The 16397-nt window shown below is 35.7% G+C and overlaps 1 protein-coding gene across 1 annotated transcript in view; it reads left to right on the plus strand.

The window, feature by feature from the left end:
- The window catches only part of CAPZA1 (capping actin protein of muscle Z-line subunit alpha 1), a 45443-nt gene that overhangs the window by 20388 nt on the left and 8658 nt on the right, over positions 1–16397 (plus strand). Inside the window, exons 2-7 of the mRNA XM_046645859.1 lie at positions 1838–1901; positions 3778–3829; positions 7342–7405; positions 12143–12349; positions 15632–15711; positions 16316–16394. Coding sequence (XP_046501815.1) covers positions 1838–1901; positions 3778–3829; positions 7342–7405; positions 12143–12349; positions 15632–15711; positions 16316–16394 — 546 coding nt within the window. The remainder of the gene's footprint in view (positions 1–1837; positions 1902–3777; positions 3830–7341; positions 7406–12142; positions 12350–15631; positions 15712–16315; positions 16395–16397) is intronic.

A 16397-nucleotide genomic window follows, 5' to 3' on the forward strand; every position in this document is an offset into this window, starting at 1 on the left:
TGTTTTCTAAGCTAACCAGACCAGTTGGCTCCTCCCTTCTCTCCCATTTGGGCTAAGCTGCAGACAAATAGTGTTTGTCCTCAGAATATAGCATTGAGAATGAGCACTGGGAGCAGAGGTAACTAGCGCAGTGCCCCAGGTAGCCTGTGGCCCTTAGGAGGCTCTCTCAGAAGATAATCTGCTCACACCCCCTCAGCAGCAACAGCAAGTCCCTCTCCTACAGTCACTCTAGGTAAACAGAGCAGGCAAGCTAAATTAAATTCAAAGAGGAGCACCAAACATTTGTGCAAAACTGGTACCAGGAAAGAGAAGCACCAAATTCAACAAACAGTAGATCTAAATTCTTAGAAAATGGTCAAAAGAACAAGACTTTAAAATAAGTATAGTTAATATCCTCAAGGAGACTTGAGAGATTATTGCATGTACAAAAAAGAAATAAAAGTCTAAGAAATTAAAGATAGAACAGTTAAAATAACTGAATAGCAAAATGGGCATAGCTGAAGAACATATTAGTGAATTGAAAATTGGAACTGAGGAATTCTCACACAAAACATAGAATGAAAAAAAAGATAAAATATAGGAGAAAAAATGAGATACACAGTTTAGATCCTAACATTTCAGCATCCATCTGTATAGGAGATCCAGAAAAGTAGAATGGCCGTAGGGGGCAGGAGAGGGAATCAGAATGAGTAACAGAAGAAATATTTTCCATAGCGTTCTTTAGGACCTGTGGAACAGTGTTGAATAGCTTCAGCGATAAGTCATCTTTGTCCTGCCAGCTTTTCTGTTGGTTTTTTTTTTTTTTTTAGGCAGATTAGCCCTAAGCTAACATCCCCCGCCAATGCTCTTTTTTAAAATTTTTTATCTTTTTTTTTTCCCCTTCTTCTCCCCAAAGCCCCCCAGTACGCAGTTGTATATCCTAGTTGTAGGTTCCTTCTGGTTCTGCTGTGAACTTAACCACTCGGCCACAGGGTCAGCCCTTTTTTTCCCCTAATCTTTCTTTGTTTTTTCGCCAATCCTCTTTTTGCTGAGAAAGATTGGCCCTGAGCTAGCATCTGTGCCTGTCTTCCTGTATTTTATATGTGGGACACCCATCACAGCATGGCTTGATGTACCAGCGAACCCCAGGCCACAGAAACAGAGTGCCCAACTTAACTGCTGCGCCACTGGCCCAGCCCCATCTTTGTCTTGCTTTTAAAATTAGTGACACTGCTTATGTTTCACTGGTACTAGATATGCTGTAGAATTTTGGTAGATAACGCTTTATCAAGTTGAGGGAATTTATTCTATTCCTACCAAAAACTAGTAGTTTTGTTGTTGTTTTATGATATTTGAATGGGTGTTGAATTGTCTTTTTTCCAGCATGAGTTAAGATGATCACAAGATTTTCTCCTTTAATTTGCAGGTTACATTGATTTATTAGTACTGAATCATCCTTGCATTGGAATAAACACTGTAAACACAAATTGGTATACTACCAATTTGCTAATATTTTGTTTCGTTTTGCTTAAATGTTCAGAAGTGAAATAGGATCATAGCTTTCTCTTTTTGTGATTGTTGTATATTTTGGCCAAGAACTGATTATTCAGCTTTTTTAAAAGAAAAAGTCAAAGTTAATCAAAGCAGCACATTTATCCCCCAAATCAGTACAAACCTGTATTGATATGAAAGCTTTGGGATGTTTTGTGAAAAGAAAACTGAAGGCTCCTAAACAGTAAAGGTTTAAACAGGAAATTTTATTTCATGTGATGTGATGAAAATTTTGTAATCTGTTAATTTCTTCTCCTTTTATGTTATTCTTCATTATTCTCTTATTGTAAATTTTATTTCTCTTTAGGTACGCATAGCTGCTAAATTCATCACTCATGCACCCCCAGGGGAATTTAACGAAGTGTTCAATGGTGAGTAAAGGTTAATATTTATTTTATTTTAAGCTCTCTTTAATTACATATAAGCACTTATTAAGTGCTTGCTATCTCTTATAATCCTTACAACATTATAGCTATAGCTCAGGAAATCAAGATTCAAAGAGGTTAAAATAACTTATCTAACGTCACCCAGCTAGTAAGTGTCAGAGCCCGAATTCAAACCCAGGTCTGAGGAAAAAGCATGCTCTTAATCCATAAGCTGGGACACATATCTTACGTGAGAAAAAATTTAAAGTAGTTTAATATGAACAAATGTAGAAACAATACTAAATTATTTTCATAGTTTTATATCTGTCATTATAAATCATAAATTTCTTCACTGCTTTTACTCAGAAAGAGGCATAATATAGGACACTTTCTAGAGCCATTGGAACTGAACTGACACTATCTGGGAACCTTGTTAAATATACAGATTCCAGTATCATCATCCTCTTAAGATTCTCATTCTTGAGGTCTGGGGTAGAATTGGATAATCTGTTTCATCAAGTTATCCCAGGTGATTCTGAGTCACAGCCAGTTTGAGAATGACTATTCCAATACATTTACAACCTTCCATACTATTCACTGTCTGAACTTACAGAATGAAAAATGATGAGGCATCTTGAACTTCATGGTAATATCAATCATCATAATCCCATTATAAGTTATTAAATTAATTCTTTACCTGCCCCTTAAATAAAATCATAATCTTTGTGCACCTTGGTTCAGTTTAGCAAACATTTATTTTGAAATTCTAGTTTTACATTAGAAGGTTATCTGTTTAGAGGAACTGTGTGATATTCATCTGTCCCTGGCCCAGAGCCCCACACGTCAGAGAACAACCAATAATTTCCAAGTAACTCGGTCAACATATAAACATTTACTATAAGGAGTAAATAGTACAATAGAAGTAAATCAAGACATTCTTCTTTTATACTTGTTTATGGCTTTTGAGTACTAACATCAAGAGAAGAAAATGCAGCCTTTCTTTCCCTAGTCTTTCTTCCATATTGACCAAATGTAAACTTTCAGTAACTGAGCTCTCAGAAGATTCTCCTTCTATTTTAAACTTTATCCAACTGATTAGCTCAGATAAATTCTTGACTTAACAAAAATTTATGGTCTTTGTAGTTAGAAGTATCTTGTTTTATTTCTGACAATTGAAAGTACTTTACAAGAGAATCATGAGAATAATTGATACCAAAGCATTAGATTAAGAATTGGCAAGCTACTTGTGACTTGAGGGCTGGTTTTTATTGGCATGCTACACATTGGCCTCTGCCAGCACCTTTCAGAAGCTCTGAGTGTCAGTGGCATTTGGCTTATAATTAGCTTTCCTTCTTGGAGCTAATGCTTGGTAGTTTCTTAGTAACAAGGACCCTCTTCTTCCAAAAGATAAGTGACTGGGCTCTTGACACACAGCTTTTTAAAAAGATTGTAGGCACCCACGTTAGATTCTCCAAAGAAAAATATGTTTAGCAGTTTCACTGCTACTGACTGAGTGGTGCCCAGCTTTCTTGGTCTGATGTTATAGAAAAGCCTGCAATTCTTAATCTAATTTTAAAGAATTCTTTAGATACAAAGCTAACAGTCCTAACTGTAACCTTCTGTAAACCATGTTTTTCATTTGCTATGGAATACCTTGAGAAGTTATTATTGGATTATTGTACCACAAATAATTATTTACAAATCTATGAACATGCGCGTCTGTTTGCATTTTTAGAATTTCCACACATACATTGTATCCAAAGACTAACCTCACAAAGCCTGATTTTTAAAAAATCTAATCTGAAAATCTGCTAAAATTTCTCGTTTGTCTTCTACTGAACATTTTAATTTTAACATCTTTTAACATTTTTTTCCTCCTCAGATGTTCGGCTACTACTTAATAATGACAATCTCCTCAGGGAAGGGGCAGCACAGTAAGTCTCTTTTCAAATCCACTTACATGTTGTTCCAATTTTGGGCAAACCATGTTAATAGTAACCTGAAAATTAAGTTTTAAGTTCTTCAAATTAAAGCAGTTGGTTTTAGCAGTTTTAGTCGTTTTTTTCTTGGAGAAAACATGCTTCCTCAAAGTGTTGTTTACTTCCTTAAAGCTTGTTATATATGGTCTTATTTATTTTTATTTTATTTTTGTCCAGATTTTCCCTATTAAAGCAGAATTTAATGTTAACTGTTAGGTTTTTTTCTATAGTTCCTTGTTGAATTTTTTTAGAACTGCTAGTTATAGAAAGATTAGGCTACTGTTGAGAAATGGTATTGCTCAAATTGCCAAAGAATAGCAGATATTCGTAAAGTGCCTTAATAGTTAGAATTAACCATAGGATAATAGCGTGATTATTCTACCCAGTCGTTGACTCCTTATCATGGTCAGGCTAATTAATCTTTCTGAAATACTATTTTTATTTTGTCCTTGTCCTCAAAAGCATTAGTGGTGTTTTTTGTTTTTTGTCATCAAGTCTGAGCACTGTCTAGCTTTCAAGGCCCCCTGTTATCTAGCTTTATCACTGCTCACTGTCCTTTACTCTTCATAGAAAGTTCTGTTTCAGTTACAGTCTATTCAGCTGGCCCAGAGTTCCTTTGTAAAGAGGAAACCAGAATTGGATAATGACTGGAAAGGGTAGGGTGGGGAGATGGGACAAAGATTTTGATGCAGAACAAGAATAATTATCATAAAGGCATTTGGTATGATATTTAATTGGTTTAGATTTTAGCTGTGGAAAACTGCTTTAAGAGCTGCTTCCTGAGAAACAGTCTTCTTTTCCTGCCCTGTCCGTGCTGCTGTTTTGGAACTCGTTTTGGGACACAGATTCTGCAAACCTAAAATTTGCATACCATTACTCTAATTTGTTATCATGAATGATACCCTAATTATACATTGATTTAGAAAATTTTGCATTAATTTAGGCACACACTAAAGATACATTCTAATGCTGATTTCCCTTAGATGCGTAGAATCTGCCATAGAAAAAGACATTTGTGATTTGCTAGTTCAACCCCTGTCTACGCTCTGCCCTTTCATTGAAAGAATCTCATCTACTTGCTGTCAATACATGGTTATCCAATCAGAATGCTTCTAATAGTAAGGAATTCACTGTCTCACAAGGCAAGTTCTTCAATTTGCCGGCCATATTGGTCTTAGTTTTATCCTTGAGAGCTACCCAGAATAAATCTATATGTACTTCACTTGATAAGGTACTGCTAAAGGAGGGATGGGAGTGGAATGCCAAGACCCAAGGGTAATTGCATCCTAAGCCTATTGTTCCATTTCTAATTAAGAGTGACAGTGGAATTTGGTATGCAGTTCAGAAGCTTCAAGTGCTTTCACTGCACTGACAATAAAGCTTTATGTTTAGAAATATTTGGGTTCTTACAGACTCTAGATTCTTGAAGAACCTGCTTGCTAAAGGAGAATGGTCTTATGCCCAAATATTTGATTTTCCATAGGGATGAAGAGTTCAGTTTTATTTCTAATGAGGCGCTTTAGTTCTTTGACCATAGTCCTCATAGTAAGCACTCAGTACATGTTGTATCAGTAATCGTCATCCTCATCATTATTCCCTTCTATATAGAATGATGGAGGCCTGAACTACCTAGAATTTACCGTCTTCTCTGGATTTCCACCTATGCTTCTGACCACCAGAACCATTCTCTGATAATTCCCAGCACTTCTGGACTAAGTAGGGTGCTGTAGGCCACGTTAAAGAGTAGATTTTATTCTCAGAAAGACAGGAAATTATTGAGTATTTTGAGCAGAGAATGACATGATGAGGGTTATATTTAAGAACTATCACTGGCTGCTATGCAGCAGGCCAAAGATTGAAGTAAGATGAGTACTTAGAAGATGATTAGATTAGGACAGAGATAAATTGTGGTGGTTTGGACTAGAGTGGTAGTAGTAGGGGCAGTGGGAAGGAGTCAGATTCTGAATATATACTCAAGGTCTAATCTACAAAATTTACTGATGGATGTAAAGTGTGAGAGAAAAAAAGAATCAAGAATGATCCCAAGTTTTTGGCACATGCAATTGGTAGAATGGAAATGCCATTTACTTGAGATGGGATTAAATGTTAAATTTTAGTGTTGGCATTTGTAATCTATAGTCTTAGGACATATCCTAGAATGGAATGCTTATTTACTCCCTAGTCTTTAACCTTTTTTTAAAAAAATTAATCCATTTTCCATGAACATTTAATTTTCATTCCATTCTGAAGAGCCAGTGTCTTTAAGACTCATTTTGCTGCATGGAGATGTGGTGTTACAAGGAAAGGATTTGTTAAAGAAAACACCAGTAACTTAAAATGAGAAGATTGAAGATTAGCGTTAAATATTTGAAGAAGTTTAAATATTTGTTACTTTGGTTTCTCTTGACAAGTCTAGGAAAACTTTAATGCTCTGTTTAAAACCAGTGGTCTAGCAGGTGTTTTATTTTATTTTTTAATAGATAAGAGAAATAAGGTGAGTTTTACTTGAGCCAGAGTGAGGACTATAACCTGAGAAGGCCTTAGAAAGCATTCTGGAGAAGTGTGGTTTTCAGTACATCTTTTTAGAACAAAGAACATACACTAAACACACCAGCGTTCATTTTCATCAAAGTTTCAAAGAGGTATTTAGTTAGCAGGTGTTTTAGTAGGTTAAAATTGGGCTAGAGAGATGTTTCTCTCTTGCCTTGGCAAGTGACTTCTGTGAGAAGACTGATAACTTTATAATAATAGAAGTGTATTATGTTTTCTTATACTACAGCTTATTTCCATCTTTCTTTTGCCTTTTACTTTAGCTTACTTTCTAAGATATTCTAGAGAGCCACGGAAAATGTGGAGTTTCATGAATCTAGGCACTTGACAAATAATAATATTAGACATGCACTTTGATTATTCATATCCCTTTTCTTTAATAACTTCTACTCTGCCTTAGGCTCTCCTCTGAGACTTGACTGATGCTCAGCTTTCACCTCACCTTCTCCCCATGTCAGATGCCTTCCAGTACATTTAATTACGGTCTCTCCTACCCTTTCCTGCCTCAGACAGTCCAGAATAAAGAAGATGATGTTTCCAAAATAGTGCATCAATTGAAGATTCTTTTGAATTACTGAAAGCTTCTGTCTCAGTGATTAAAATTGTTAGTAGGTCACAATAATCAGATTGCTTAAAGCTTGGGAATTTTCTGAGTGGCAGCTCTGTTGGAGTTTAGGAGTGGAGAGGAGAAGGTGCTTTCAGAGCTTGGGGCACTTCTGAGATCTCTGTGAAGAAGAATTCCTTCAGAGAACTAGAAGGCATTATGATGAAAGCAGTTGTCTGGAGAGAAAGGGAAAAAGCACCAGAGAGTGTTTTCACATTCTCTTTCACTATTATGTGAACTACCTTTTGTGTTTATTTATATGTAATTCTTTTCTCTCCCTTCCCCCCCTTTTTTTAAATTTTTTAAAAAACAGTGCATTTGCCCAGTATAACATGGATCAGTTCACGCCTGTGAAGATAGAAGGATATGAAGATCAGGTAATAATTGTTCCTATTAGATAGGCTATGCCTGGAAGGTAGTAGAAATCCTGTAAACCAAATCAGGTATCTGAAGATAAGATGCTGAATAAGTTCATGTCTTAGTTTTCATAGCTTTTGTAAATATTCTACATATTAGGAAATTCTTCCTCTCTCTGATAAAACTAGGAGTTTCTTTGACAGGAAAAGAGAGCTGGCCCTAACGAAAGCAGTGAAAATAAAAGGAGTTGAGTTTTACACAAGTTCTCCTGCTGTCTCTAATTCTCCTTGGTAAGAATAACAGGAGACATATTTAATGGGAAAACAGGTATTCCTATTCAAATACAGGAACAAAGCAAATGTTCCCATTATTACTATAGTTATTAACATTGTATGACAGGGCTGTGCAGATTCATTAAGGTACGCTTCAAAGGCAATGTGGCACTAAAGACCACATGCCTTTTAAAAGTCTGAATCGAGGCCACAAGCCCACTAAATTTATCTGAGGAAAATAAATATATAAATGTGTAGAAAGATTATTTGAAGCAAGGTTTCTAATATTGGAAATTTTGGAGTAATGTAAATGTCCAATATTAAATTAAATATCTATAGACCAAAATGTTATGTAGCCATTGAAAACTGATATAAATATTGATCTGGGAAGATGTTCATGATGTATTAAGCTAGAACATAAGGCAACATATGTTGAATTATGCTAGTTTATTTTTTAAATATTTAAATGAACAGTTATACTGTATTAGAATCAATGCATTTTAAATTCAATGAAAGATGCATCATTTTATCTACCACCAAGAAAGAAAAAAACACTGCCAGTTATGGGGCTGGCCCAGTGGCACAGCGGTTCACTGCACACATTCTGCTTCAGCGGCCTGGGGTTCGCTGGTTCAGATCCCAGGTGCGGCCATGTCATCGCTTGGCAAGCCATGCTGTGACAGGCGTCCCACATACAAAGTAGAGGAAGATGGGCATGGATGTTAGCTCAGGGCCATTCTTCGTCAGCAAAAAGAGGAGGATTGGCAGCAGATGTTAGCTCAGGGCTAATCTTCTTCAAAAGAAAACAAACAGCAACAAAAAAAACACTGCCAATTAAACTATGACACAGTCCTAAGATGCACCAAGTGTAAGATGCATCCCATTTTATGAGATGTTAAATCACGGGGGAAATGAATATATGCATCTTAAGAATCAAAGAAATCAGAGTATATAGTTGTACATCGAAAAGGAAATGTGGGAAAACATACCCCAAAATGTTAACTCCCTATGTGTTGGGATTACAGGATTACTGGAAATTTGTTTTGTTTGTTATTTTTTGTTTGTTTTGGTTTATATTTTTGCTTATCTTAATCTTCTCAATGAGAATAGATTAATTACAAATATAAAATACAGAAATACTGGAAAATAAATGATAAATATTGCTTGTAGTTGATATTGTATACTTTAATAATGTAGAGGAATTATTGAAATAATAACGTCTGTATCCAGATGCATGATATAAGAACATTCCCATATTCCAGTAGTAGCCAGCTTAAAAATGTAGTCAAGAAGAGATCACATTCTTAGCCGTAACAAAACAGGAAGAAGACATTATATGGACACTAAAATAAGGAAAGATGTGTGAGTTATTAAAGTAGATGCCATCACTGCATATTAAAAAAAATCAACTACAATGGTTAACTAAATAGAGATTTTATTTTTGTCACATAAGAAGTAAAGAGATAATATTTAGGACTGTTATGGCAGCTCCATGATGTCATCAGAGACCGAAGCTGCTTCTAGCTCTCTATTCTGCCATCCTTAGGTATGGTTTTCATTATCATGCTCTTGAGATAGCTGCTTTATTTCTGGGCACTAAATCCGTGTTCCAGGAAGGAGTAAGCAGGAAAGTGCAAAAGGTGCTATTGGCCATTCTAGAAGCAACTTACACTGATAAGTTACTGCCAGAATGCATATCACTTTATCATTCCTAGCTGAGAAGTGTCATTTTTTTAGGTCTACACCTGCTTCTTGAAAACCTTTAAGGTTCTGTTAGTAAGGAGAAAAGAATGGATATTGCATAAGAAACTAGCAAGAGTCTGCCACACAGTTCATATACACTTACACACACACACATTTTAATCAGAGAAATAAGTGGAAAATTAAATAGATTTAAATGCCACATTTCTGAATAAGAAATATAAATGGTATGGGCAATTTTGTTTTTGAAATAGGTTTCATACAATTCCTATGAAAATTATAATAAACTGTACAAGATTATTCTGATCAAGAACAACAATGAAGGAACACTAATACTAGCAAACAAAGATGTAAAGCAACACTTGTAGAGTCCTTAAACCTAAGTATCATAAAACAGAAGGGAAGAGGAAACAGTTGATAAAATATTTGAGATTAATCTAACTTTGATTCCTCATGTCAACAATATGCTTAGATTAAGTGGAGTTTAAAGGCATTTCCTAAATTATAAAAATTTAGTAGGAAGGAAATGGAAAGAGAATCATAACTTGAGTGATGAAACATTAGAAAAGTTTATTTACAAAGTGACTTCTGCATAATAAAAAGTTTTAAAAATAAGACTTAAAAAGGAGAAAATATGTACCTCAAACATAATAGATAAAGGGGTTATTTGAATATCTAAGGATGATGCCGAGAGTTCAGTGGATAAATGAGCAACAGACATGAGCCTATTGCACCCAATTGGGGAATAGAAAGTAAACTTGGAAAAGTGTTACATCACCTAGTAATAGTAATTAAGGAGGTGCAGATTAAAATTTTAATGTGAATATATTTACGTTTTAGTTATAAAAGTTACAAAGTTATAATGAGAAAGCTTTATGAGGGTAAGACTTAGGAAAACAGTTACATGTATTGTTTCTACCATCATTACAAACAAGCTTTTTTAAGGGTAGTCTGGTGATGAGGACAGGAATCTCAAACCTATGAATTCTTTCCAATGAATTTTTTTTAAAGAGAAGATTTTATTTATGTAGAATTTATAGCAGCTTTCTTAATGGTAGAAACTGTAAATAGCTTAAACCTCCCTCAGTTCAGAAATGATTAAGTATACTTTGGTACGTAAATATTGTGATATCATGTAGTATTATTAAAAATGGTACATGTGTCAAAAGACAAATAGCAAATTAGGGGGAAAATACACGGAACCAAAAACACATGCAAAGGGTTAATCTCTCTAATTAATAGAGTTCAACTAGAGAGAGAGAAAAGACCCAGTAGAAAAGTGGGCAAAAGATAAGAGCAGACATTTCACAGAAGAGGAAATATAAATGACTATTTTTAAAAGGTGAAAAGAAATGCCAATTAAAATTTCTACTGATGGGCTTGTAACTTGGTACAACACCCTATTGATAGAGGGCAGTTTGTCAATCTCTATAAAAATTTTGGATGCAGGGGTCGGCCCTGTGGCTGAGTGGTTAAGTTTGCGCACTGCGCTGCAGGTGGCCCAGTGTTTCGTTGGTTCGAATCCTGGGCGTGGACATGGCACTGCTCATCAAACCACGCTGAGGCAGCATCTCACATGCCGCAACTAGAAGGACCCACAACGAAGAATATACAACTATATACCAGGGGGCTTTGGGAAGAAAAAGGAAAAAAATAAAATCTTAAAAAAAAAGAATTTTGGATGCATTTACCCTTTGGCCTATGTGTCCCACTTCAGGGAATTTATCCCACAGGCATACTTGAAACATGTACATAATTTTTACGTAGTAAACATACAAGGACATTTGTTGCAGTATTGTTCATAATAGCAAAAGATTGGAAACAACTTTACTGTCCATTGGTAGGGGACTGTTTGAATAAATTTTTGTACATCCATACAATGGAGTAGTATACAGCTGTAATACAAAAGAAGGAAGTTCTCTGAGTACTGTATGGAAATATCTTCTAAATACATTAAGTTAAAAAAAGAAAAAAAGTACAGTATAGTATGCTAGTTTTTGTGTAAAAGGGGGGGGTGGAGAATACATATTCATGTTTGTATTTGTAAAAAAGAAATGCTGAAAGAATACTCTAAATCAAGAATTGGCAAGTTTTTTCTGTAAAGAGCCAGATGGTAAATATTTTCAGCTTTGTGGAACATAACGTCAGTCACGACTGTTCAACTCTGCTGTTAGAGCAGGAAAGCAGCTGTAGACAATACAAAAACAAACAAGCAGGACTGTGTTCAATAAAACTTTATTTAGAAAAACAGGTGGTACCCACACACATAGCTTGCCAACCCTTGTTCTAAATTAGTAAAACCAGTTACCTGGTGGGGAATGGGAAATTTGTCAGGAATTTGATGGATGGGAAATAAAGGTGAGAAAAAGACGTGACTATATATTTGTTTCATTTTTGAACCATGTAAATGTATTACCTATTTTAAATGCTAAGTATAATGACTGGAAAAGATTCATGAAATATGTAAAAAACAAATAACAAACGTGTTTATGTAAGTTATTACAGCTATGTATAAAGTATATATACATAGGTAATAGATAGAAACCAAGAAATGAAGGGTATGGTTAGAATGAGGGAAATGTTGCAATTTAGAGTTGACTTGCCCATAAACATAGTACTTTATAAGAATAAAAATGTGACTTGATTGAAAAATTGATATGACAGAGAAATGTGACTAAATGAAAAGTTAACTGTCTTCTTCAGAATTTTTATTTGTTTTGTAAAATGTGACAGGAAGAACTATCTTTTGTATAGTTACTCATATTTGTAATTATTCTTTGGAAGGTCTTAATTACAGAACACGGTGACCTGGGTAATAGCAGATTTTTAGATCCAAGAAACAAAATTTCCTTTAAGTTTGATCACTTACGGAAAGAAGCAAGTGACCCCCAGCCAGAGGAAGTGGATGGAGGTCTGAAGTCATGGAGAGAATCCTGTGACAGTGCTTTAAAGGCCTATGTGAAAGATCATTATTCCAACGGCTTCTGTACTGTTAAGTATCTCTTTGCTTCATTATTACAGAGTGTTTTATTTCTTACATTACCTTATTCTTTGGGGGCTTTGGCCAGCCAAACATCACTTCTTAGTTACAGTCTCCTCTGCATTGTATTCCCTAAATAGTTTTTGAAAGGGGTATAAGTGGAAAATTTTATATGGAAAATTCCTTTTTAAAATCTCAGTGCATAAAAATTTTAGACCTCCAGTGTAACCTATTTCACATTTGTCTTATTTACTCATCAGAAATTGCTTTGGGGGCTGGCACCATGGCCGAGTGGTGAAGTTCGCACCCTCCGCTTCGGCGGCCTGGGGTTTTGCTGGTTCGGATCCTGGGCGCAGGCATGGCACCGCTGGTCAGGCCACGCTGAGGTGGCGTCCCACGTGCCACAACTAGAAGGATCCACAACTAAAATATACGACTATGTACTGGGGGGACTTGGGGAGAAAAAGCAGAAAGAAATAAAAAAAGAAGATTGGCAACTATTGTTAGCTCAGGTGCCAATCTTTAAAAACAAATAAATTCCCTTATATCCATCCAAAAAAAGTTTTTAAAGGTCTTTAGCTTGGACATGGGAAAAAAGTAAAGATTGTCAAGCCACTGGCCGCATTTATGACTTTTGGGTATAGATATTTTTGCAGAAAGCTGTTTCTACATAGTTTAGATGCTTTCACTGGATAGTCAAAACTATTTGAACAAAACAGTGTCTTAAAAATCATGGGTAATGTGACTTTCTTTTACTACCTCTTGGCTCTAAAAAAACGATAAATTTGGCTCTATCATGATTTCTCCTTTGTAAAATTGTGGCATATGATTAAGAAAAATGTTGGTTAGAATATTTTAAGTATGTAATGATACTGAGTTAAATGGCAGTATGGAATATTGGTTAAGAACACTAACTTTGAAGCCATACTAAGTGGTTTAAATCCTAGCCCTGCCGCTTAACTAGTTGTGTGACCTTGGGCGAATTATTTAACATCTCTGTACTTCAATTTCTTCATCTATAAAATGGAAGTAATAGTTCTTACCTCATAGGCTTTTTGTGAGGACTAAATGAGTTATTAATGCTTATAAGGTGCTTGAAAAGTGCCTGACACAAAGTAAACTCTGCATAAATGTTGGATATCGTTATTATTATGTGTTTGAGCTTTTTTCTTTTTAAATAATGGAGAAAACTCATTATGGTGGGTAAGGGAGATATGACACACTCTCTTTTAGAAATGGACTATTCAATTCTAAATATACTTTCAACTTACCATTTGTTACGTATTCAAAGTTTGTCACTACCCATTCCTAATTTGGAAAGCTTCCATACTGAATAACCCTACTGTCCTTTTCTCGCTTCTTCTCTTAGCTAACTAATGAGCTATGGAAAGTCATGGAGTTGTTCTAACAGTATCCACTGTACCCAAGTGTCTTATATCCTAATCTGTTCTGCTTAGTAATTCTTAATCTCATCGCAATATTTCCTATGATATTTTCCATATAGTGTGTTCCAAACCTTTCTCATTGTCCTTAGACAGGCATCTAATCCCCCTCATTTTAACAGGATTGAGAATGACTTGAAACCTTTTTATTTCTCTTCTTTCTACACTCAGAAGTCTTCCTCTTCTTCCATTGTACTTGAATCTGAAGAAGAAGGATCCTTATTCTTGATTTCATACTATTCTGTCTACTTCAAGATGTCTTCTTGTGACTTTGTTTTCTCTTCTGATCTATTTCTCTTTACCTAGAAATATTTTTATTTCTCTTGTCCTTAAGGGGGAAAAAACCTTTTCCTCAGTCATAATAATTCCTGTAAGTTACTTCTCTTTTCATCTCTTTCCACCCTGCCCTTTCTCCCTCTCCTCCACTGTCTCCCTGCCCTCACCTCTGTCTGCTGCACAACCAAACCAGGGAACATTCTGCTCCTACCAGTGCCATTTCCTCATTACCTACCCTCTTCTTAACCCTGTGAAGTTTGGCTTCAGTCTCTATTGTATAGAAACTGTTCTTTGAGGTTACTCATGGTTCCTGAATTGCCTGATCCAGTGTCCTTTTCTTGGTCCTTGACATGTATATGGCATTTCACGCTGAAACCAACCAGCTACTTCTAGAAATTATCTTTTCCTTAGACTGGTATGTCAGCACCCTCTCATTATTCTTACTCTGTCTCTACTTATTTCTTTTCTCCTCCCCTACTTTTATAAATGTAGGCATTTCCCATTGCTGTATTTCTTTCTCTTGAAAACTCATTCTTTATTTAATATAGAGAAAGTAACAGAATTTGGTGTTTGGAGTCTACCTTTACCTCTGACTTTCTGAATGACCTTGGGCGAGAAGCTCTAGGAACTTCGACCTTATCATCTGTAGATGGTAACAATGTGTTTCACCAGATTTATTAGAGCAAAAGAAAGTACATGTAAAAACATTTTGTGGATTATACAGCACTATTTATTTTTTTTTGCTTTCCTTTGGTAATCACATTTCTGTTCACCTCCGTCACACTAAATAACAGTTGCTGTTTCTACCTGCTAGCTGGACATCTCCATCTGAATTTCCCAGTTTGTTAATGACACCACCATCTTTCTAGTCATCCAAGCATACAAGTACTTTGGCTCCTTCCTTTCTTTTGCCCTTCGCTTGCAATGTATTCCTAGACTTTTGATTGTGCTTCTGCATCCTGATACCCATTGATACTGCCCTAACTTGTTACCTAGATTAATTCTGTGGCCTCGTTACCAACTTACCAGCTTTTCTTCCATTTTACCCTGCACACCCATATTGGTTATTCTCCCAAAGTAATAGTTCTGGTCCTGTTGTTTTGGTGTCTGTCCATTGCTTGTAGAATAAAATCCACACTTCTTACCTTACATCTACTACTACATCACCTAAATCTACCATCCTATATTGTCTCCATTAGTCTACTTCACACACGCGCTCTAACTTGACAGAACTAATTGCCTTTCACTGAACAAGCCCCCAGTTTCCTGCCTGAACTGTTTACTTATCTTTATTCTTAGTCTCTGCTTATCAGAATCTCATCTGTCTTGTAAGGCCCAGCCTAATGGCCACCTCCCTGGTACCCTAAACCAGGAGCAGTATTCCCCTCTGTATCATTGTGTCACTGTCTCCTCTAGAACTTAACCTGTTCTGCTTTGTGTTCATATCCCATGTTGTAAGCTCATCCTATCTGATTCTTTGTCTCCCCCAAGGATTTAACACACTGCTTTTGTACAGTGTTTATCATTTAGAGTAAATAGGTTTTCGGAGTCTAACTTTTTTTTTTTAAACAATAGGTTTATGCTAAAACTATAGATGGGCAACAGACCATTATTGCATGTATTGAAAGCCACCAGTTTCAGCCCAAAAACTTCTGGTAAGAAAGTAATATTCTCTTCTATTTGTATTTAATTTATATTGGAAAGAAACCAAACCAGCAGTTGAGACTTGGTTTTTAATGTAACTAGCCTGGGATAAGTTATTTGGCTTGGAGGCTCTATTCCCCATCTGCAAAATGAAGGATTTACACATGATCATTTAGATTTCTCCCAATTCTAAGATTTTATAATCTGTCTTTTTAAAAAGTACTGTTGAGTGAGAATAAGTGATTAATAAAATGCCCAGTTGAAAGTCTGAGTTTTGCTTGGGTTTGGGTATTAATGCTTGAATTAATTACATAACTCAGGTGCCCATCCATCTGTTTGTGGGAAACCCTCCCATGAACAGAATAGGTATGGTTTTCTACTCTAATATAAAAAAAAAGAAAAATGAAAGTCAAAATAACTTAGAAAAGGCTTATGATTAGGCCACTTGGATACAAACTTAAATTTGAGTGGAGAGAACTTTGCATTTGTCAAACTGGAAATGACTTGTTTCTTTTTTTTTCCTCTTCCCTAAATTCTCTGTCTCAGTGGGAAATCTCTTTTTTTGAGCTTATTGCTAATTCCGCAGTGATATATGTGTGTGTGTTTAATTTATAGGAATGGTCGCTGGAGATCAGAGTGGAAGTTCACTATCACACCACCTACAGCCCAGGTGGTTGGAGTACTTAAGATTCAGGTG

This window comes from Equus quagga, chromosome 18 (genome assembly GCF_021613505.1).
Source record: "Equus quagga isolate Etosha38 chromosome 18, UCLA_HA_Equagga_1.0, whole genome shotgun sequence".
NCBI lineage: Eukaryota > Metazoa > Chordata > Mammalia > Perissodactyla > Equidae > Equus > Equus quagga.